The sequence below is a fragment of the Polistes dominula genome, unplaced genomic scaffold (genome assembly GCF_049000335.1).
Source record: "Polistes dominula isolate Pdom_NZ unplaced genomic scaffold, Pdom_raw_medaka contig_77, whole genome shotgun sequence".
NCBI lineage: Eukaryota > Metazoa > Arthropoda > Insecta > Hymenoptera > Vespidae > Polistes > Polistes dominula.
The window spans coordinates 6,967,464-6,990,589 of record NW_028301152.1 but is presented as its reverse complement, the minus strand read 5'-3'; the positions used below and the strand labels follow the sequence as shown (position 1 = coordinate 6,990,589).

Genomic DNA, 23,126 nt, shown 5'->3' with positions numbered 1-23,126 from the left:
ATAGCATTGATTTTCAAGTTGCTTTTGATTTGATTAATAATGTGCCTGAATACGTGATAAAGGTTTGTTAACACTATGAACCATTCAAAAGTCGAAGCTATTAATTCTAGTCTTAATATTTTACTAAAATTATTATTATAAAATTAAACTAAACAATTGATTTGTCCATCTAATATGAGTATTAGGTCTTACTACTTGCACAATGTATGAATTTGAAAAAAAATTACTGTCCTGTTATCTTGGCTCTCCCCTTGTAAATGAGAACAATTTTGATAACTGTTCGATAACAAATTACAACATAAATTACATCAACGTATATGAATTCTGTTTTTTTTTTTCTTTCAGAGTTAATCGATTTGACAAATGAATGGTTCTTACAATGATCGAATACTTATCTATAATTACCTATTAAATATTTACTAATTATTATATTGTTCCAATGTAAATGCAAAAGATTCTTCTAACGATATATTTAATGACTTTTTCCAATTAACTTTATCGTATTTAAAAAGATATTTATTAAATAATCCTATAATTGCTTGCAATATTATAAATATGTGTTGTTTATATTCATTCAGTATTTCTATTTTTCCTAACGGATTATTAGATTTTTATTTGATTACATTAAAAGAAATAATGGAATTAATGATACCTAATGAAAGCTCTCTTGTAAATAAAAACAATGATGAATCGTCGTCTTTAATTCGTGATAAGATAACGATTAGTAATGAATATTTGGGAAGATTTGTATGTATCTTATCAAAAATGATCTTGACTGAATCTAAAAAGACTAAATTTTTTAAATGGCTATGTCCTATTGCATCGATAACTGATAATATTAGGGATATAGAATTGGCGTTATATTCTAGAAAAGATATGGCCTTTATCAATGAATGGAATTTATGTATGAATGAATTAAATGGACATTCGAAGTCTGCTACTACTGTAGAAGATGTCATTAGAATATGCAATGACATATTTAAATATAAAAATGATGATAATGTTATGATTTTAAATGAAATGGAAATACTTAGGAGAATAATGACACAAAAATCACATTGGTTAACAGATATCCTAGTAAGTATTAATAGTTTTATTTTATTAATTAATTATATTTGTTCCCAGTCGTTGTAATAATTTTGTTCTTTCTATTTTTCTTCTTAGAATATATGTTACATTTTCTTAACAACCGGTAATTTTAATGAAGTCTCAATGATATTGTCATGTACTTCATTAAAAAACTTTTGAATTGTTTTGTTATTCAAATTTTTAAATCATTGTTCGAAAGGTGATAACGAAGACTTACAAAACTGGACAGACAATGCAATTGTATTTGAAGTAATGGAATTTGTATTAAAGAATTGTAATCTGAGTATTTTTAACGATCATACTTTTCATAAATTAAATACCACGTTAAAGATACATATTGAAATTATTCAATGGATTTTGAATTTAAAAAGTTCAGAAGTTAAAGAAGAAATGCAACATGGTATAGAATTAAGAAGTATTGTACATGCAATACCATTAAAACGTCTATTGTATCTTTTGGAAAATTGTACAGTACTTTATTTATTAAAAGAAGCTACAAATATTCATGAAATAGATCATAATCAAATCAAAGAACTATTACAACGTACTGGAGAACCTGACAATATTTATCAAGCTTATTGCAGTATGGTAAATGCATTAAAAGGAATTTTACTTTGTAAAAATTACAATGAGAAGTATTCAAATATTACCAAATGTTTCTTCGACATGGAATCATATTTAAACACCTTATATCCATTTACATTAAGATTGGAGACAATGGAAAATATATTTTCTTTCCTTTTCTTAAGTTACGGCGATTTTTGTAATAATGAAAATAAATTGCAAGATTTGAATGCTGTGCCAAACGAAAAGCCAACGTTTACTCACAGATCAAACAAACACAATAATAATAATCATTTTATTTCTAATAAATACGCTGTTAGAGATTTATTATATTACTTGAAAAATAGTATTACGCATATGGAGATCGAAATAAGGAAAGTCAGAAATGATCCAACGTATATGGAAGAAATAAAAGAATTAACTCAAAGAATATCTAATTTAGTCAAATTGTTGGCTGATGCAAAATGGAGATTGAATCTTCATACGAATTCTTATTTTATTAAAAACGTAGGCTTACCTGAAAGCTACACCTGTGAAATGAATCCTAATACCTTATTAAAGGAAAATATAACGTATCCACAAGAGAGATTCAACGATGTTGTTTTTTATCAAAATCAATCATAGCAGCGATTCAGAAGATAACAAAATAAAAACGGATAGCAGCTCCGAAGCAGATATTATTATGTTTAACATCTGAACAAGAAAATATGATGAATCCATTAAAAACATTAGAATATTTATATCAAATTAATGACATACATACATTAGCCCAAATAATATTAAATAATATTAGTAAATGGCAGGCCTCTGTATGCGAATGTATTTTAATTCATACACTTAATCATTCGGATAGTAATAAATTACCTTTACATTGTAAATTACAAATAAATGAAATATTACGCAGAATAACTATTTTCCGTAAAATGTTACCATATTGTGGAAATGAAAATAATAATATGTGGTACGATGTGGCATACTGTACCAAGAAAATTGATCCGTTTGATATAATACAATCGTTGATCAGTGCTGACAAATTTGAATTATATTTAGAATGGTTCGAGTGTCAATCTTTTACATTAGAAGCACAATCCTCTGTTGCGCAAGATTTCTTCATTGGTTTATTAAAAAATGAGAAACAAGATTTTAAACAAGCTTTAAAGGTAAACAAAATTAATTACGATATATATGAATTATTAAGTTCTTATTTACAAGATCAATTTTTGTTTCAGCTTCTTCAATCGTTACCACATAAATTATGCAATTGCAATGAAATTATGTAAAGCCGTACTTAAAAAGGTTGAATCTACCAGTGCACTAACTTTCCTCGTTAATTATTTCCTACAACATTGCAAGAAAACTGAAATCATTAAATATAAAAGAACTTTGATCAGTATAGATATTTTAAAAGAATTGTAAGAAAAAGAAAGATCATTGTACATTCATCTTATAAAGGATCCACTTTTAATGTTAGAACAATTATTAATGAATTGTAAATTTGAAACTCTTCAAAAAATATTAAGCGTAGTCTCTGTAAATTTGCAAGATACAGGTATATCAATAACTGAATTTGATGAGACTATAAGGTTTTACAGTAAAAAAGCGTTAGACTTTAGAGTTTTTTTACAACGTGACATTATCGATAACAAATCAAGAAGTATACAGGAGTCTATTTTGGATAATGAAACTAATGAATTTATTATGCCTGCTAAAGTACCCACAAAAGAAGAATGGATTCCTAATGACAAGGTATTTTTTTGTTTTGTTTTGAAACAGCATAATATAGAAAATGATTTATTTTTAATATCAATGTTATTTATTAAAAAATGATTGCAGGCCAGAGAATGTAGCTGTTGTCAAACAGTGATATTCTCAATGTTTAATAGAAGACATCATTGTCGTAGATGTGGTCGTGTGGTTTGTGCAGTTTGTTCTCAAAGTCGTATGCAAGTTCCTGGATATCCAAGTTCTGTATCTGTACGTGTTTGTGAAGATTGTAAAAATCAAACCACTTTACAAATAAATATGTCACAAGGAGGAGTATCTACGCCAAATAGTGAAATATTAGATTATTGGAGATTGACAAGAGATGAGGCACATAACAAAACTATTAGAGAAGAATTTTCATTCGAATATGCTCCTAGTATTTCACTATGTTTAGCCATTCTGAATTTACATTCTGATCACAAAGCATACACAAGGTATTTATTCATTGAATGTGTGTGAAAATACATTTAAATAATAAAATATATTTATAGAGTAATATAATAATTATGTTAATTACCTTCTTTTACATCCTTCTTTTACAAGATTTTTTTTTTCTTTTTTTTAATACGTTTTCTATTTAATGCTATAAAAGGTTCCATAATTTCATGTTTTAAACGTAGTTTATCAGTCCCAGCTGATAAACATTTTTCAGCATCTTCTATATTCTGAAGAAAAACGTTAATCTCATTTTATTTATTATATTTTTTTTAAATTAATGATTCATTAATTAGAATAAATATAAATCTATTACCTTAAATTTAACAAACGCTGTACCTCTGGAATAATCAGTCATACGGTCTATGCATATTAGAGCATAGTAAACTGGACCGAACCTTTCTTCCATACATTCTTTGAGTTCATTATTTGTTGTCGAAAATGGTACGTTTTTTAAAAATATGGTTTTACCATCTTCAACATCATTAGACTCACGTTTGAAATTTTGTCTCCTAATTAATTCTTTGTCGTCCTCTTCTTCTTCTTCTTCTGATAAATCTTGTATATCCTCTTGATTTTTTTCAGTCGATCTATAAATTTCAATTGATAATTGATAATATATATTTTTTAAGTAATATATTTGTAAGAGTTAATTTCTTCATTACTTACAAACTTATATAATCGTTTTTAGAATCATCATTTTGATGTTCTTCGCATTCCATCTTTATTTCAGCATCAATATTATCTTCCTTTATATTTCCAGGGTTATTTTTATCTTTTTTATACTTACTTTTTGGTATCGCCCAATCAACCACGATGGATCTACCTTGAAGTATCTTCATGTTTGCATGATGTATTGCTTTCGCTGCACTTTGTACATGATCAAATTGTACAAAACCACAACCAACAGATTTTCCATTTTTCTTTAATATCTTTACTTCTTCAAGTTTACCATACTCATTAAAATATTCTTTTAAATTATCCTCTGTGAGCTACACAATAACAACAAATATTTAAAATTAAGAAAATAAATTTGATATGTTTAATAATACAATAAAACCACTTACTTGAAATGGCAGATTTCTTATTATTATCCTTGCTCTCTTCTTACGAACATTTTCTTTATAAATTTGTTTATTTTTTAACGAATGTATATTTTTTCTTTCCATAATTTAGAATGTATCTTAAGAAAACTAGTATTTGAGGTTAGGTACACTTATATGAATAGGTTATAGATTTTCTGTTTAGTTGAAATAATATACTTGTTAAAAATATAAAAATATCAGAGTTTTTAAACGTTTTTATATAGTTTTTATAATTAAATTAGATAATATTTTGTATGTTTTTAATTGTATATAATATTTATAATAAAAACACGTGCATATACTTCTATAAATGTTGTTTTCATGCGTGCGCACGTTTTCTAGGCGCGCGCACTTTTTCATGCGCGCGCACAAGGCTCTCACGTGGGAGAAAATCACGTCACGTCGTTGCATCACTAGATTGGAACGATGTTATCTACAGTGATAAAAGTAGTGTCGTCTATTGAAAACGATTAAATTTGTAAATAAATTATCTAATATTTTAAGATTAGGAGTAATTTATAGTGATGGTCAGTTTATGTTCGCCTTACAGTGTTAAAATAAGATACACATTTCATGATTTATAAAAATTTATTGAATGTATAATATATAATATTAATTATAAAAAGTTAAGTGTGTAATAGTTAATTTTCAATATAATGTCAAAAGAAATGGAAGTGTTAGAAGTGAAAAAATGTATTTCATCGAAATTGTGGTATATAGCATACGAAGTATTTCGGACATATAATTATCATAACATTTGTTCGGAACAAAGTACAGAGATGATTCAGAATACAGATTTTAAATCTGTCATCAAAATTGATATGTAAGTAACAAAGAAAAAAATGAATGCATATATAATAATTAATTTTCGTTATTATTTTAGTGACATGAAAAAGGAAAATAATTATAAATGGATTGAATATTTATTATTACGTAAACTTTTCCCTGACAAATTTTCTTATGATAAAAATATTCCATCAGATTTAAATAGCATTGATTTTCAAGTTGCTTTTGATTTGATTAATAATGTGCCTGAATACGTGATAAAGGTTTGTTAACACTATGAACCATTCAAAAGTCGAAGCTATTAATTCTAGTCTTAATATTTTACTAAAATTATTATTATAAAATTAAACTAAACAATTGATTTGTCCATCTAATATGAGTATTAGGTCTTACTACTTGCACAATGTATGAATTTGAAAAAAAAATTACTGTCCTGTTATCTTGGCTCTCCCCTTGTAAATGAGAACAATTTTGATAACTGTTCGATAACAAATTACAACATAAATTACATCAACGTATATGAATTCTGTTTTTTTTTTCTTTCAGAGTTAATCGATTTGACAAATGAATGGTTCTTACAATGATCGAATACTTATCTATAATTACCTATTAAATATTTACTAATTATTATATTGTTCCAATGTAAATGCAAAAGATTCTTCTAACGATATATTTAATGACTTTTTCCAATTAACTTTATCGTATTTAAAAAGATATTTATTAAATAATCCTATAATTGCTTGCAATATTATAAATATGTGTTGTTTATATTCATTCAGTATTTCTATTTTTCCTAACGGATTATTAGATTTTTATTTGATTACATTAAAAGAAATAATGGAATTAATGATACCTAATGAAAGCTCTCTTGTAAATAAAAACAATGATGAATCGTCGTCTTTAATTCGTGATAAGATAACGATTAGTAATGAATATTTGGGAAGATTTGTATGTATCTTATCAAAAATGATCTTGACTGAATCTAAAAAGACTAAATTTTTTAAATGGCTATGTCCTATTGCATCGATAACTGATAATATTAGGGATATAGAATTGGCGTTATATTCTAGAAAAGATATGGCCTTTATCAATGAATGGAATTTATGTATGAATGAATTAAATGGACATTCGAAGTCTGCTACTACTGTAGAAGATGTCATTAGAATATGCAATGACATATTTAAATATAAAAATGATGATAATGTTATGATTTTAAATGAAATGGAAATACTTAGGAGAATAATGACACAAAAATCACATTGGTTAACAGATATCCTAGTAAGTATTAATAGTTTTATTTTATTAATTAATTATATTTGTTCCCAGTCGTTGTAATAATTTTGTTCTTTCTATTTTTCTTCTTAGAATATATGTTACATTTTCTTAACAACCGGTAATTTTAATGAAGTCTCAATGATATTGTCATGTACTTCATTAAAAAACTTTTGAATTGTTTTGTTATTCAAATTTTTAAATCATTGTTCGAAAGGTGATAACGAAGACTTACAAAACTGGACAGACAATGCAATTGTATTTGAAGTAATGGAATTTGTATTAAAGAATTGTAATCTGAGTATTTTTAACGATCATACTTTTCATAAATTAAATACCACGTTAAAGATACATATTGAAATTATTCAATGGATTTTGAATTTAAAAAGTTCAGAAGTTAAAGAAGAAATGCAACATGGTATAGAATTAAGAAGTATTGTACATGCAATACCATTAAAACGTCTATTGTATCTTTTGGAAAATTGTACAGTACTTTATTTATTAAAAGAAGCTACAAATATTCATGAAATAGATCATAATCAAATCAAAGAACTATTACAACGTACTGGAGAACCTGACAATATTTATCAAGCTTATTGCAGTATGGTAAATGCATTAAAAGGAATTTTACTTTGTAAAAATTACAATGAGAAGTATTCAAATATTACCAAATGTTTCTTCGACATGGAATCATATTTAAACACCTTATATCCATTTACATTAAGATTGGAGACAATGGAAAATATATTTTCTTTCCTTTTCTTAAGTTACGGCGATTTTTGTAATAATGAAAATAAATTGCAAGATTTGAATGCTGTGCCAAACGAAAAGCCAACGTTTACTCACAGATCAAACAAACACAATAATAATAATCATTTTATTTCTAATAAATACGCTGTTAGAGATTTATTATATTACTTGAAAAATAGTATTACGCATATGGAGATCGAAATAAGGAAAGTCAGAAATGATCCAACGTATATGGAAGAAATAAAAGAATTAACTCAAAGAATATCTAATTTAGTCAAATTGTTGGCTGATGCAAAATGGAGATTGAATCTTCATACGAATTCTTATTTTATTAAAAACGTAGGCTTACCTGAAAGCTACACCTGTGAAATGAATCCTAATACCTTATTAAAGGAAAATATAACGTATCCACAAGAGAGATTCAACGATGTTGTTTTTTATCAAAATCAATCATAGCAGCGATTCAGAAGATAACAAAATAAAAACGGATAGCAGCTCCGAAGCAGATATTATTATGTTTAACATCTGAACAAGAAAATATGATGAATCCATTAAAAACATTAGAATATTTATATCAAATTAATGACATACATACATTAGCCCAAATAATATTAAATAATATTAGTAAATGGCAGGCCTCTGTATGCGAATGTATTTTAATTCATACACTTAATCATTCGGATAGTAATAAATTACCTTTACATTGTAAATTACAAATAAATGAAATATTACGCAGAATAACTATTTTCCGTAAAATGTTACCATATTGTGGAAATGAAAATAATAATATGTGGTACGATGTGGCATACTGTACCAAGAAAATTGATCCGTTTGATATAATACAATCGTTGATCAGTGCTGACAAATTTGAATTATATTTAGAATGGTTCGAGTGTCAATCTTTTACATTAGAAGCACAATCCTCTGTTGCGCAAGATTTCTTCATTGGTTTATTAAAAAATGAGAAACAAGATTTTAAACAAGCTTTAAAGGTAAACAAAATTAATTACGATATATATGAATTATTAAGTTCTTATTTACAAGATCAATTTTTGTTTCAGCTTCTTCAATCGTTACCACATAAATTATGCAATTGCAATGAAATTATGTAAAGCCGTACTTAAAAAGGTTGAATCTACCAGTGCACTAACTTTCCTCGTTAATTATTTCCTACAACATTGCAAGAAAACTGAAATCATTAAATATAAAAGAACTTTGATCAGTATAGATATTTTAAAAGAATTGTAAGAAAAAGAAAGATCATTGTACATTCATCTTATAAAGGATCCACTTTTAATGTTAGAACAATTATTAATGAATTGTAAATTTGAAACTCTTCAAAAAATATTAAGCGTAGTCTCTGTAAATTTGCAAGATACAGGTATATCAATAACTGAATTTGATGAGACTATAAGGTTTTACAGTAAAAAAGCGTTAGACTTTAGAGTTTTTTTACAACGTGACATTATCGATAACAAATCAAGAAGTATACAGGAGTCTATTTTGGATAATGAAACTAATGAATTTATTATGCCTGCTAAAGTACCCACAAAAGAAGAATGGATTCCTAATGACAAGGTATTTTTTTGTTTTGTTTTGAAACAGCATAATATAGAAAATGATTTATTTTTAATATCAATGTTATTTATTAAAAAATGATTGCAGGCCAGAGAATGTAGCTGTTGTCAAACAGTGATATTCTCAATGTTTAATAGAAGACATCATTGTCGTAGATGTGGTCGTGTGGTTTGTGCAGTTTGTTCTCAAAGTCGTATGCAAGTTCCTGGATATCCAAGTTCTGTATCTGTACGTGTTTGTGAAGATTGTAAAAATCAAACCACTTTACAAATAAATATGTCACAAGGAGGAGTATCTACGCCAAATAGTGAAATATTAGATTATTGGAGATTGACAAGAGATGAGGCACATAACAAAACTATTAGAGAAGAATTTTCATTCGAATATGCTCCTAGTATTTCACTATGTTTAGCCATTCTGAATTTACATTCTGATCACAAAGCATACACAAGGTATTTATTCATTGAATGTGTGTGAAAATACATTTAAATAATAAAATATATTTATAGAGTAATATAATAATTATGTTAATTACCTTCTTTTACATCCTTCTTTTACAAGATTTTTTTTTCTTTTTTTTAATACGTTTTCTATTTAATGCTATAAAAGGTTCCATAATTTCATGTTTTAAACGTAGTTTATCAGTCCCAGCTGATAAACATTTTTCAGCATCTTCTATATTCTGAAGAAAAACGTTAATCTCATTTTATTTATTATATTTTTTTTAAATTAATGATTCATTAATTAGAATAAATATAAATCTATTACCTTAAATTTAACAAACGCTGTACCTCTGGAATAATCAGTCATACGGTCTATGCATATTAGAGCATAGTAAACTGGACCGAACCTTTCTTCCATACATTCTTTGAGTTCATTATTTGTTGTCGAAAATGGTACGTTTTTTAAAAATATGGTTTTACCATCTTCAACATCATTAGACTCACGTTTGAAATTTTGTCTCCTAATTAATTCTTTGTCGTCCTCTTCTTCTTCTTCTTCTGATAAATCTTGTATATCCTCTTGATTTTTTTCAGTCGATCTATAAATTTCAATTGATAATTGATAATATATATTTTTTAAGTAATATATTTGTAAGAGTTAATTTCTTCATTACTTACAAACTTATATAATCGTTTTTAGAATCATCATTTTGATGTTCTTCGCATTCCATCTTTATTTCAGCATCAATATTATCTTCCTTTATATTTCCAGGGTTATTTTTATCTTTTTTATACTTACTTTTTGGTATCGCCCAATCAACCACGATGGATCTACCTTGAAGTATCTTCATGTTTGCATGATGTATTGCTTTCGCTGCACTTTGTACATGATCAAATTGTACAAAACCACAACCAACAGATTTTCCATTTTTCTTTAATATCTTTACTTCTTCAAGTTTACCATACTCATTAAAATATTCTTTTAAATTATCCTCTGTGAGCTACACAATAACAACAAATATTTAAAATTAAGAAAATAAATTTGATATGTTTAATAATACAATAAAACCACTTACTTGAAATGGCAGATTTCTTATTATTATCCTTGCTCTCTTCTTACGAACATTTTCTTTATAAATTTGTTTATTTTTTAACGAATGTATATTTTTTCTTTCCATAATTTAGAATGTATCTTAAGAAAACTAGTATTTGAGGTTAGGTACACTTATATGAATAGGTTATAGATTTTCTGTTTAGTTGAAATAATATACTTGTTAAAAATATAAAAATATCAGAGTTTTTAAACGTTTTTATATAGTTTTTATAATTAAATTAGATAATATTTTGTATGTTTTTAATTGTATATAATATTTATAATAAAAACACGTGCATATACTTCTATAAATGTTGTTTTCATGCGTGCGCACGTTTTCTAGGCGCGCGCACTTTTTCATGCGCGCGCACAAGGCTCTCACGTGGGAGAAAATCACGTCACGTCGTTGCATCACTAGATTGGAACGATGTTATCTACAGTGATAAAAGTAGTGTCGTCTATTGAAAACGATTAAATTTGTAAATAAATTATCTAATATTTTAAGATTAGGAGTAATTTATAGTGATGGTCAGTTTATGTTCGCCTTACAGTGTTAAAATAAGATACACATTTCATGATTTATAAAAATTTATTGAATGTATAATATATAATATTAATTATAAAAAGTTAAGTGTGTAATAGTTAATTTTCAATATAATGTCAAAAGAAATGGAAGTGTTAGAAGTGAAAAAATGTATTTCATCGAAATTGTGGTATATAGCATACGAAGTATTTCGGACATATAATTATCATAACATTTGTTCGGAACAAAGTACAGAGATGATTCAGAATACAGATTTTAAATCTGTCATCAAAATTGATATGTAAGTAACAAAGAAAAAAATGAATGCATATATAATAATTAATTTTCGTTATTATTTTAGTGACATGAAAAAGGAAAATAATTATAAATGGATTGAATATTTATTATTACGTAAACTTTTCCCTGACAAATTTTCTTATGATAAAAATATTCCATCAGATTTAAATAGCATTGATTTTCAAGTTGCTTTTGATTTGATTAATAATGTGCCTGAATACGTGATAAAGGTTTGTTAACACTATGAACCATTCAAAAGTCGAAGCTATTAATTCTAGTCTTAATATTTTACTAAAATTATTATTATAAAATTAAACTAAACAATTGATTTGTCCATCTAATATGAGTATTAGGTCTTACTACTTGCACAATGTATGAATTTGAAAAAAAAATTACTGTCCTGTTATCTTGGCTCTCCCCTTGTAAATGAGAACAATTTTGATAACTGTTCGATAACAAATTACAACATAAATTACATCAACGTATATGAATTCTGTTTTTTTTTTTCTTTCAGAGTTAATCGATTTGACAAATGAATGGTTCTTACAATGATCGAATACTTATCTATAATTACCTATTAAATATTTACTAATTATTATATTGTTCCAATGTAAATGCAAAAGATTCTTCTAACGATATATTTAATGACTTTTTCCAATTAACTTTATCGTATTTAAAAAGATATTTATTAAATAATCCTATAATTGCTTGCAATATTATAAATATGTGTTGTTTATATTCATTCAGTATTTCTATTTTTCCTAACGGATTATTAGATTTTTATTTGATTACATTAAAAGAAATAATGGAATTAATGATACCTAATGAAAGCTCTCTTGTAAATAAAAACAATGATGAATCGTCGTCTTTAATTCGTGATAAGATAACGATTAGTAATGAATATTTGGGAAGATTTGTATGTATCTTATCAAAAATGATCTTGACTGAATCTAAAAAGACTAAATTTTTTAAATGGCTATGTCCTATTGCATCGATAACTGATAATATTAGGGATATAGAATTGGCGTTATATTCTAGAAAAGATATGGCCTTTATCAATGAATGGAATTTATGTATGAATGAATTAAATGGACATTCGAAGTCTGCTACTACTGTAGAAGATGTCATTAGAATATGCAATGACATATTTAAATATAAAAATGATGATAATGTTATGATTTTAAATGAAATGGAAATACTTAGGAGAATAATGACACAAAAATCACATTGGTTAACAGATATCCTAGTAAGTATTAATAGTTTTATTTTATTAATTAATTATATTTGTTCCCAGTCGTTGTAATAATTTTGTTCTTTCTATTTTTCTTCTTAGAATATATGTTACATTTTCTTAACAACCGGTAATTTTAATGAAGTCTCAATGATATTGTCATGTACTTCATTAAAAAACTTTTGAATTGTTTTGTTATTCAAATTTTTAAATCATTGTTCGAAAGGTGATAACGAAGACTTACAAAACTGGACAGACAATGCAATTGTATTTGAAGTAATGGAATTTGTATTAAAGAATTGTAATCTGAGTATTTTTAACGATCATACTTTTCATAAATTAAATACCACGTTAAAGATACATATTGAAATTATTCAATGGATTTTGAATTTAAAAAGTTCAGAAGTTAAAGAAGAAATGCAACATGGTATAGAATTAAGAAGTATTGTACATGCAATACCATTAAAACGTCTATTGTATCTTTTGGAAAATTGTACAGTACTTTATTTATTAAAAGAAGCTACAAATATTCATGAAATAGATCATAATCAAATCAAAGAACTATTACAACGTACTGGAGAACCTGACAATATTTATCAAGCTTATTGCAGTATGGTAAATGCATTAAAAGGAATTTTACTTTGTAAAAATTACAATGAGAAGTATTCAAATATTACCAAATGTTTCTTCGACATGGAATCATATTTAAACACCTTATATCCATTTACATTAAGATTGGAGACAATGGAAAATATATTTTCTTTCCTTTTCTTAAGTTACGGCGATTTTTGTAATAATGAAAATAAATTGCAAGATTTGAATGCTGTGCCAAACGAAAAGCCAACGTTTACTCACAGATCAAACAAACACAATAATAATAATCATTTTATTTCTAATAAATACGCTGTTAGAGATTTATTATATTACTTGAAAAATAGTATTACGCATATGGAGATCGAAATAAGGAAAGTCAGAAATGATCCAACGTATATGGAAGAAATAAAAGAATTAACTCAAAGAATATCTAATTTAGTCAAATTGTTGGCTGATGCAAAATGGAGATTGAATCTTCATACGAATTCTTATTTTATTAAAAACGTAGGCTTACCTGAAAGCTACACCTGTGAAATGAATCCTAATACCTTATTAAAGGAAAATATAACGTATCCACAAGAGAGATTCAACGATGTTGTTTTTTATCAAAATCAATCATAGCAGCGATTCAGAAGATAACAAAATAAAAACGGATAGCAGCTCCGAAGCAGATATTATTATGTTTAACATCTGAACAAGAAAATATGATGAATCCATTAAAAACATTAGAATATTTATATCAAATTAATGACATACATACATTAGCCCAAATAATATTAAATAATATTAGTAAATGGCAGGCCTCTGTATGCGAATGTATTTTAATTCATACACTTAATCATTCGGATAGTAATAAATTACCTTTACATTGTAAATTACAAATAAATGAAATATTACGCAGAATAACTATTTTCCGTAAAATGTTACCATATTGTGGAAATGAAAATAATAATATGTGGTACGATGTGGCATACTGTACCAAGAAAATTGATCCGTTTGATATAATACAATCGTTGATCAGTGCTGACAAATTTGAATTATATTTAGAATGGTTCGAGTGTCAATCTTTTACATTAGAAGCACAATCCTCTGTTGCGCAAGATTTCTTCATTGGTTTATTAAAAAATGAGAAACAAGATTTTAAACAAGCTTTAAAGGTAAACAAAATTAATTACGATATATATGAATTATTAAGTTCTTATTTACAAGATCAATTTTTGTTTCAGCTTCTTCAATCGTTACCACATAAATTATGCAATTGCAATGAAATTATGTAAAGCCGTACTTAAAAAGGTTGAATCTACCAGTGCACTAACTTTCCTCGTTAATTATTTCCTACAACATTGCAAGAAAACTGAAATCATTAAATATAAAAGAACTTTGATCAGTATAGATATTTTAAAAGAATTGTAAGAAAAAGAAAGATCATTGTACATTCATCTTATAAAGGATCCACTTTTAATGTTAGAACAATTATTAATGAATTGTAAATTTGAAACTCTTCAAAAAATATTAAGCGTAGTCTCTGTAAATTTGCAAGATACAGGTATATCAATAACTGAATTTGATGAGACTATAAGGTTTTACAGTAAAAAAGCGTTAGACTTTAGAGTTTTTTTACAACGTGACATTATCGATAACAAATCAAGAAGTATACAGGAGTCTATTTTGGATAATGAAACTAATGAATTTATTATGCCTGCTAAAGTACCCACAAAAGAAGAATGGATTCCTAATGACAAGGTATTTTTTTGTTTTGTTTTGAAACAGCATAATATAGAAAATGATTTATTTTTAATATCAATGTTATTTATTAAAAAATGATTGCAGGCCAGAGAATGTAGCTGTTGTCAAACAGTGATATTCTCAATGTTTAATAGAAGACATCATTGTCGTAGATGTGGTCGTGTGGTTTGTGCAGTTTGTTCTCAAAGTCGTATGCAAGTTCCTGGATATCCAAGTTCTGTATCTGTACGTGTTTGTGAAGATTGTAAAAATCAAACCACTTTACAAATAAATATGTCACAAGGAGGAGTATCTACGCCAAATAGTGAAATATTAGATTATTGGAGATTGACAAGAGATGAGGCACATAACAAAACTATTAGAGAAGAATTTTCATTCGAATATGCTCCTAGTATTTCACTATGTTTAGCCATTCTGAATTTACATTCTGATCACAAAGCATACACAAGGTATTTATTCATTGAATGTGTGTGAAAATACATTTAAATAATAAAATATATTTATAGAGTAATATAATAATTATGTTAATTACCTTCTTTTACATCCTTCTTTTACAAGATTTTTTTTTTTTTTTTTTTTAATACGTTTTCTATTTAATGCTATAAAAGGTTCCATAATTTCATGTTTTAAACGTAGTTTATCAGTCCCAGCTGATAAACATTTTTCAGCATCTTCTATATTCTGAAGAAAAACGTTAATCTCATTTTATTTATTATATTTTTTTTAAATTAATGATTCATTAATTAGAATAAATATAAATCTATTACCTTAAATTTAACAAACGCTGTACCTCTGGAATAATCAGTCATACGGTCTATGCATATTAGAGCATAGTAAACTGGACCGAACCTTTCTTCCATACATTCTTTGAGTTCATTATTTGTTGTCGAAAATGGTACGTTTTTTAAAAATATGGTTTTACCATCTTCAACATCATTAGACTCACGTTTGAAATTTTGTCTCCTAATTAATTCTTTGTCGTCCTCTTCTTCTTCTTCTTCTGATAAATCTTGTATATCCTCTTGATTTTTTTCAGTCGATCTATAAATTTCAATTGATAATTGATAATATATATTTTTTAAGTAATATATTTGTAAGAGTTAATTTCTTCATTACTTACAAACTTATATAATCGTTTTTAGAATCATCATTTTGATGTTCTTCGCATTCCATCTTTATTTCAGCATCAATATTATCTTCCTTTATATTTCCAGGGTTATTTTTATCTTTTTTATACTTACTTTTTGGTATCGCCCAATCAACCACGATGGATCTACCTTGAAGTATCTTCATGTTTGCATGATGTATTGCTTTCGCTGCACTTTGTACATGATCAAATTGTACAAAACCACAACCAACAGATTTTCCATTTTTCTTTAATATCTTTACTTCTTCAAGTTTACCATACTCATTAAAATATTCTTTTAAATTATCCTCTGTGAGCTACACAATAACAACAAATATTTAAAATTAAGAAAATAAATTTGATATGTTTAATAATACAATAAAACCACTTACTTGAAATGGCAGATTTCTTATTATTATCCTTGCTCTCTTCTTACGAACATTTTCTTTATAAATTTGTTTATTTTTTAACGAATGTATATTTTTTCTTTCCATAATTTAGAATGTATCTTAAGAAAACTAGTATTTGAGGTTAGGTACACTTATATGAATAGGTTATAGATTTTCTGTTTAGTTGAAATAATATACTTGTTAAAAATATAAAAATATCAGAGTTTTTAAACGTTTTTATATAGTTTTTATAATTAAATTAGATAATATTTTGTATGTTTTTAATTGTATATAATATTTATAATAAAAACACGTGCATATACTTCTATAAATGTTGTTTTCATGCGTGCGCACGTTTTCTAGGCGCGCGCACTTTTTCATGCGCGCGCACAAGGCTCTCACGTGGGAGAAAATCACGTCACGTCGTTGCATCACTAGATTGGAACGATGTTATCTACAGTGATAAAAGTAGTGTCGTCTATTGAAAACGATTAAATTTGTAAATAAATTATCTAATATTTTAAGATTAGGAGTAATTTATAGTGATGGTCAGTTTATGTTCGCCTTACAGTGTTAAAATAAGATACACATTTCATGATTTATAAAAATTTATTGAATGTATAATATATAATATTAATTATAAAAAGTTAAGTGTGTAATAGTTAATTTTCAATATAATGTCAAAAGAAATGGAAGTGTTAGAAGTGAAAAAATGTATTTCATCGAAATTGTGGTATATAGCATACGAAGTATTTCGGACATATAATTATCATAACATTTGTTCGGAACAAAGTACAGAGATGATTCAGAATACAGATTTTAAATCTGTCATCAAAATTGATATGTAAGTAACAAAGAAAAAAATGAATGCATATATAATAATTAATTTTCGTTATTATTTTAGTGACATGAAAAAGGAAAATAATTATAAATGGATTGAATATTTATTATTACGTAAACTTTTCCCTGACAAATTTTCTTATGATAAAAATATTCCATCAGATTTAAATAGCATTGATTTTCAAGTTGCTTTTGATTTGATTAATAATGTGCCTGAATACGTGATAAAGGTTTGTTAACACTATGAACCATTCAAAAGTCGAAGCTATTAATTCTAGTCTTAATATTTTACTAAAATTATTATTATAAAATTAAACTAAACAATTGATTTGTCCATCTAATATGAGTATTAGGTCTTACTACTTGCACAATGTATGAATTTGAAAAAAAATTACTGTCCTGTTATCTTGGCTCTCCCCTTGTAAATGAGAACAATTTTGATAACTGTTCGATAACAAATTACAACATAAATTACATCAACGTATATGAATTCTGTTTTTTTTTTTTCTTTCAGAGTTAATCGATTTGACAAATGAATGGTTCTTACAATGATCGAATACTTATCTATAATTACCTATTAAATATTTACTAATTATTATATTGTTCCAATGTAAATGCAAAAGATTCTTCTAACGATATATTTAATGACTTTTTCCAATTAACTTTATCGTATTTAAAAAGATATTTATTAAATAATCCTATAATTGCTTGCAATATTATAAATATGTGTTGTTTATATTCATTCAGTATTTCTATTTTTCCTAACGGATTATTAGATTTTTATTTGATTACATTAAAAGAAATAATGGAATTAATGATACCTAATGAAAGCTCTCTTGTAAATAAAAACAATGATGAATCGTCGTCTTTAATTCGTGATAAGATAACGATTAGTAATGAATATTTGGGAAGATTTGTATGTATCTTATCAAAAATGATCTTGACTGAATCTAAAAAGACTAAATTTTTTAAATGGCTATGTCCTATTGCATCGATAACTGATAATATTAGGGATATAGAATTGGCGTTATATTCTAGAAAAGATATGGCCTTTATCAATGAATGGAATTTATGTATGAATGAATTAAATGGACATTCGAAGTCTGCTACTACTGTAGAAGATGTCATTAGAATATGCAATGACATATTTAAATATAAAAATGATGATAATGTTATGATTTTAAATGAAATGGAAATACTTAGGAGAATAATGACACAAAAATCACATTGGTTAACAGATATCCTAGTAAGTATTAATAGTTTTATTTTATTAATTAATTATATTTGTTCCCAGTCGTTGTAATAATTTTGTTCTTTCTATTTTTCTTCTTAGAATATATGTTACATTTTCTTAACAACCGGTAATTTTAATGAAGTCTCAATGATATTGTCATGTACTTCATTAAAAAACTTTTGAATTGTTTTGTTATTCAAATTTTTAAATCATTGTTCGAAAGGTGATAACGAAGACTTACAAAACTGGACAGACAATGCAATTGTATTTGAAGTAATGGAATTTGTATTAAAGAATTGTAATCTGAGTATTTTTAACGATCATACTTTTCATAAATTAAATACCACGTTAAAGATACATATTGAAATTATTCAATGGATTTTGAATTTAAAAAGTTCAGAAGTTAAAGAAGAAATGCAACATGGTATAGAATTAAGAAGTATTGTACATGCAATACCATTAAAACGTCTATTGTATCTTTTGGAAAATTGTACAGTACTTTATTTATTAAAAGAAGCTACAAATATTCATGAAATAGATCATAATCAAATCAAAGAACTATTACAACGTACTGGAGAACCTGACAATATTTATCAAGCTTATTGCAGTATGGTAAATGCATTAAAAGGAATTTTACTTTGTAAAAATTACAATGAGAAGTATTCAAATATTACCAAATGTTTCTTCGACATGGAATCATATTTAAACACCTTATATCCATTTACATTAAGATTGGAGACAATGGAAAATATATTTTCTTTCCTTTTCTTAAGTTACGGCGATTTTTGTAATAATGAAAATAAATTGCAAGATTTGAATGCTGTGCCAAACGAAAAGCCAACGTTTACTCACAGATCAAACAAACACAATAATAATAATCATTTTATTTCTAATAAATACGCTGTTAGAGATTTATTATATTACTTGAAAAATAGTATTACGCATATGGAGATCGAAATAAGGAAAGTCAGAAATGATCCAACGTATATGGAAGAAATAAAAGAATTAACTCAAAGAATATCTAATTTAGTCAAATTGTTGGCTGATGCAAAATGGAGATTGAATCTTCATACGAATTCTTATTTTATTAAAAACGTAGGCTTACCTGAAAGCTACACCTGTGAAATGAATCCTAATACCTTATTAAAGGAAAATATAACGTATCCACAAGAGAGATTCAACGATGTTGTTTTTTATCAAAATCAATCATAGCAGCGATTCAGAAGATAACAAAATAAAAACGGATAGCAGCTCCGAAGCAGATATTATTATGTTTAACATCTGAACAAGAAAATATGATGAATCCATTAAAAACATTAGAATATTTATATCAAATTAATGACATACATACATTAGCCCAAATAATATTAAATAATATTAGTAAATGGCAGGCCTCTGTATGCGAATGTATTTTAATTCATACACTTAATCATTCGGATAGTAATAAATTACCTTTACATTGTAAATTACAAATAAATGAAATATTACGCAGAATAACTATTTTCCGTAAAATGTTACCATATTGTGGAAATGAAAATAATAATATGTGGTACGATGTGGCATACTGTACCAAGAAAATTGATCCGTTTGATATAATACAATCGTTGATCAGTGCTGACAAATTTGAATTATATTTAGAATGGTTCGAGTGTCAATCTTTTACATTAGAAGCACAATCCTCTGTTGCGCAAGATTTCTTCATTGGTTTATTAAAAAATGAGAAACAAGATTTTAAACAAGCTTTAAAGGTAAACAAAATTAATTACGATATATATGAATTATTAAGTTCTTATTTACAAGATCAATTTTTGTTTCAGCTTCTTCAATCGTTACCACATAAATTATGCAATTGCAATGAAATTATGTAAAGCCGTACTTAAAAAGGTTGAATCTACCAGTGCACTAACTTTCCTCGTTAATTATTTCCTACAACATTGCAAGAAAACTGAAATCATTAAATATAAAAGAACTTTGATCAGTATAGATATTTTAAAAGAATTGTAAGAAAAAGAAAGATCATTGTACATTCATCTTATAAAGGATCCACTTTTAATGTTAGAACAATTATTAATGAATTGTAAATTTGAAACTCTTCAAAAAATATTAAGCGTAGTCTCTGTAAATTTGCAAGATACAGGTATATCAATAACTGAATTTGATGAGACTATAAGGTTTTACAGTAAAAAAGCGTTAGACTTTAGAGTTTTTTTACAACGTGACATTATCGATAACAAATCAAGAAGTATACAGGAGTCTATTTTGGATAATGAAACTAATGAATTTATTATGCCTGCTAAAGTACCCACAAAAGAAGAATGGATTCCTAATGACAAGGTATTTTTTTGTTTTGTTTTGAAACAGCATAATATAGAAAATGATTTATTTTTAATATCAATGTTATTTATTAAAAAATGATTGCAGGCCAGAGAATGTAGCTGTTGTCAAACAGTGATATTCTCAATGTTTAATAGAAGACATCATTGTCGTAGATGTGGTCGTGTGGTTTGTGCAGTTTGTTCTCAAAGTCGTATGCAAGTTCCTGGATATCCAAGTTCTGTATCTGTACGTGTTTGTGAAGATTGTAAAAATCAAACCACTTTACAAATAAATATGTCACAAGGAGGAGTATCTACGCCAAATAGTGAAATATTAGATTATTGGAGATTGACAAGAGATGAGGCACATAACAAAACTATTAGAGAAGAATTTTCATTCGAATATGCTCCTAGTATTTCACTATGTTTAGCCATTCTGAATTTACATTCTGATCACAAAGCATACACAAGGTATTTATTCATTGAATGTGTGTGAAAATACATTTAAATAATAAAATATATTTATAGAGTAATATAATAATTATGTTAATTACCTTCTTTTACATCCTTCTTTTACAAGATTTTTTTTTCTTTTTTTTAATACGTTTTCTATTTAATGCTATAAAAGGTTCCATAATTTCATGTTTTAAACGTAGTTTATCAGTCCCAGCTGATAAACATTTTTCAGCATCTTCTATATTCTGAAGAAAAACGTTAATCTCATTTTATTTATTATATTTTTTTAAATTAATGATTCATTAATTAGAATAAATATAAATCTATTACCTTAAATTTAACAAACGCTGTACCTCTGGAATAATCAGTCATACGGTCTATGCATATTAGAGCATAGTAAACTGGACCGAACCTTTCTTCCATACATTCTTTGAGTTCATTATTTGTTGTCGAAAATGGTACGTTTTTTAAAAATATGGTTTTACCATCTTCAACATCATTAGACTCACGTTTGAAATTTTGTCTCCTAATTAATTCTTTGTCGTCCTCTTCTTCTTCTTCTTCTGATAAATCTTGTATATCCTCTTGATTTTTTTCAGTCGATCTATAAATTTCAATTGATAATTGATAATATATATTTTTTAAGTAATATATTTGTAAGAGTTAATTTCTTCATTACTTACAAACTTATATAATCGTTTTTAGAATCATCATTTTGATGTTCTTCGCATTCCATCTTTATTTCAGCATCAATATTATCTTCCTTTATATTTCCAGGGTTATTTTTATCTTTTTTATACTTACTTTTTGGTATCGCCCAATCAACCACGATGGATCTACCTTGAAGTATCTTCATGTTTGCATGATGTATTGCTTTCGCTGCACTTTGTACATGATCAAATTGTACAAAACCACAACCAACAGATTTTCCATTTTTCTTTAATATCTTTACTTCTTCAAGTTTACCATACTCATTAAAATATTCTTTTAAATTATCCTCTGTGAGCTACACAATAACAACAAATATTTAAAATTAAGAAAATAAATTTGATATGTTTAATAATACAATAAAACCACTTACTTGAAATGGCAGATTTCTTATTATTATCCTTGCTCTCTTCTTACGAACATTTTCTTTATAAATTTGTTTATTTTTTAACGAATGTATATTTTTTCTTTCCATAATTTAGAATGTATCTTAAGAAAACTAGTATTTGAGGTTAGGTACACTTATATGAATAGGTTATAGATTTTCTGTTTAGTTGAAATAATATACTTGTTAAAAATATAAAAATATCAGAGTTTTTAAACGTTTTTATATAGTTTTTATAATTAAATTAGATAATATTTTGTATGTTTTTAATTGTATATAATATTTATAATAAAAACACGTGCATATACTTCTATAAATGTTGTTTTCATGCGTGCGCACGTTTTCTAGGCGCGCGCACTTTTTCATGCGCGCGCACAAGGCTCTCACGTGGGAGAAAATCACGTCACGTCGTTGCATCACTAG

At 26.4% G+C, this 23,126-nt stretch overlaps 4 protein-coding genes and 4 pseudogenes across 4 annotated transcripts; 4 read left to right on the top strand and 4 right to left on the bottom strand.

Moving 5' to 3' along the window:
• The first annotated feature begins 426 nt into the window (after positions 1 to 426).
• On the top strand, positions 427 to 3,921 carry LOC149030705 (uncharacterized; annotated as a pseudogene).
• Positions 3,822 to 5,760, bottom strand: LOC149030704 (RNA-binding protein 28-like). The gene is made up of 4 exons (XM_089178446.1): positions 4,920 to 5,760; positions 4,522 to 4,844; positions 4,169 to 4,442; positions 3,822 to 4,082 (listed from the first exon to the last, which is right to left on the bottom strand). Exons 1-4 carry the CDS (start codon positions 5,019 to 5,021, stop codon positions 3,954 to 3,956), a joined length of 828 nt encoding a protein of 275 aa, XP_089034572.1. The 5' UTR covers positions 5,022 to 5,760; the 3' UTR covers positions 3,822 to 3,953.
• Positions 5,761 to 6,350: 590 nt separating this feature from the next.
• Positions 6,351 to 9,845, top strand: LOC149030703 (uncharacterized; annotated as a pseudogene).
• LOC149030702 (RNA-binding protein 28-like) lies at positions 9,353 to 11,683 on the bottom strand. The gene is made up of 4 exons (XM_089178443.1): positions 10,843 to 11,683; positions 10,445 to 10,767; positions 10,092 to 10,365; positions 9,353 to 10,005 (listed from the first exon to the last, which is right to left on the bottom strand). The coding sequence occupies exons 1-4, from the start codon at positions 10,942 to 10,944 to the stop codon at positions 9,865 to 9,867; spliced, it is 840 nt and encodes a 279-aa protein (XP_089034569.1). The 5' UTR covers positions 10,945 to 11,683; the 3' UTR covers positions 9,353 to 9,864.
• Positions 11,684 to 12,274: 591 nt separating this feature from the next.
• LOC149030701 (uncharacterized) lies at positions 12,275 to 15,769 on the top strand (annotated as a pseudogene).
• LOC149030700 (RNA-binding protein 28-like) lies at positions 15,277 to 17,609 on the bottom strand. Its single transcript, XM_089178441.1, has 4 exons — positions 16,769 to 17,609; positions 16,371 to 16,693; positions 16,018 to 16,291; positions 15,277 to 15,931 (listed from the first exon to the last, which is right to left on the bottom strand). The coding sequence occupies exons 1-4, from the start codon at positions 16,868 to 16,870 to the stop codon at positions 15,779 to 15,781; spliced, it is 852 nt and encodes a 283-aa protein (XP_089034567.1). The 5' UTR covers positions 16,871 to 17,609; the 3' UTR covers positions 15,277 to 15,778.
• A 591-nt stretch (positions 17,610 to 18,200) lies between these two features.
• On the top strand, positions 18,201 to 21,695 carry LOC149030699 (uncharacterized; annotated as a pseudogene).
• LOC149030698 (RNA-binding protein 28-like) lies at positions 21,203 to 23,033 on the bottom strand. Its single transcript, XM_089178442.1, has 4 exons — positions 22,692 to 23,033; positions 22,294 to 22,616; positions 21,941 to 22,214; positions 21,203 to 21,855 (listed from the first exon to the last, which is right to left on the bottom strand). Exons 1-4 carry the CDS (start codon positions 22,791 to 22,793, stop codon positions 21,715 to 21,717), a joined length of 840 nt encoding a protein of 279 aa, XP_089034568.1. The 5' UTR covers positions 22,794 to 23,033; the 3' UTR covers positions 21,203 to 21,714.
• Between the last annotated feature and the right edge of the window lie 93 nt (positions 23,034 to 23,126).

Excerpts from the sequence above, each read along its gene's own strand:
- LOC149030704 (XM_089178446.1), bottom strand. The coding sequence starts at position 5,021 with ATGGAAAGAAAAAATATACATTCGTTAAAAAATAAACAAATTTATAAA. Across the intron at positions 4,845-4,919 it reads TAAGAAATCTGCCATTTCAA|CTCACAGAGGATAATTTAAA; the intron begins GTAAGTGGTTTT and ends GTTATTGTGTAG. Across the intron at positions 4,083-4,168 it reads CAGCGTTTGTTAAATTTAAG|AATATAGAAGATGCTGAAAA; the intron begins GTAATAGATTTA and ends GTTTTTCTTCAG.
- LOC149030702 (XM_089178443.1), bottom strand. The coding sequence starts at position 10,944 with ATGGAAAGAAAAAATATACATTCGTTAAAAAATAAACAAATTTATAAA. Across the intron at positions 10,768-10,842 it reads TAAGAAATCTGCCATTTCAA|CTCACAGAGGATAATTTAAA; the intron begins GTAAGTGGTTTT and ends GTTATTGTGTAG. Across the intron at positions 10,366-10,444 it reads AAAAACGATTATATAAGTTT|ATCGACTGAAAAAAATCAAG; the intron begins GTAAGTAATGAA and ends TGAAATTTATAG.
- LOC149030700 (XM_089178441.1), bottom strand. The coding sequence starts at position 16,870 with ATGGAAAGAAAAAATATACATTCGTTAAAAAATAAACAAATTTATAAA. Across the intron at positions 16,694-16,768 it reads TAAGAAATCTGCCATTTCAA|CTCACAGAGGATAATTTAAA; the intron begins GTAAGTGGTTTT and ends GTTATTGTGTAG. Across the intron at positions 16,292-16,370 it reads AAAAACGATTATATAAGTTT|ATCGACTGAAAAAAATCAAG; the intron begins GTAAGTAATGAA and ends TGAAATTTATAG.
- LOC149030698 (XM_089178442.1), bottom strand. The coding sequence starts at position 22,793 with ATGGAAAGAAAAAATATACATTCGTTAAAAAATAAACAAATTTATAAA. Across the intron at positions 22,215-22,293 it reads AAAAACGATTATATAAGTTT|ATCGACTGAAAAAAATCAAG; the intron begins GTAAGTAATGAA and ends TGAAATTTATAG. Across the intron at positions 21,856-21,940 it reads CAGCGTTTGTTAAATTTAAG|AATATAGAAGATGCTGAAAA; the intron begins GTAATAGATTTA and ends GTTTTTCTTCAG.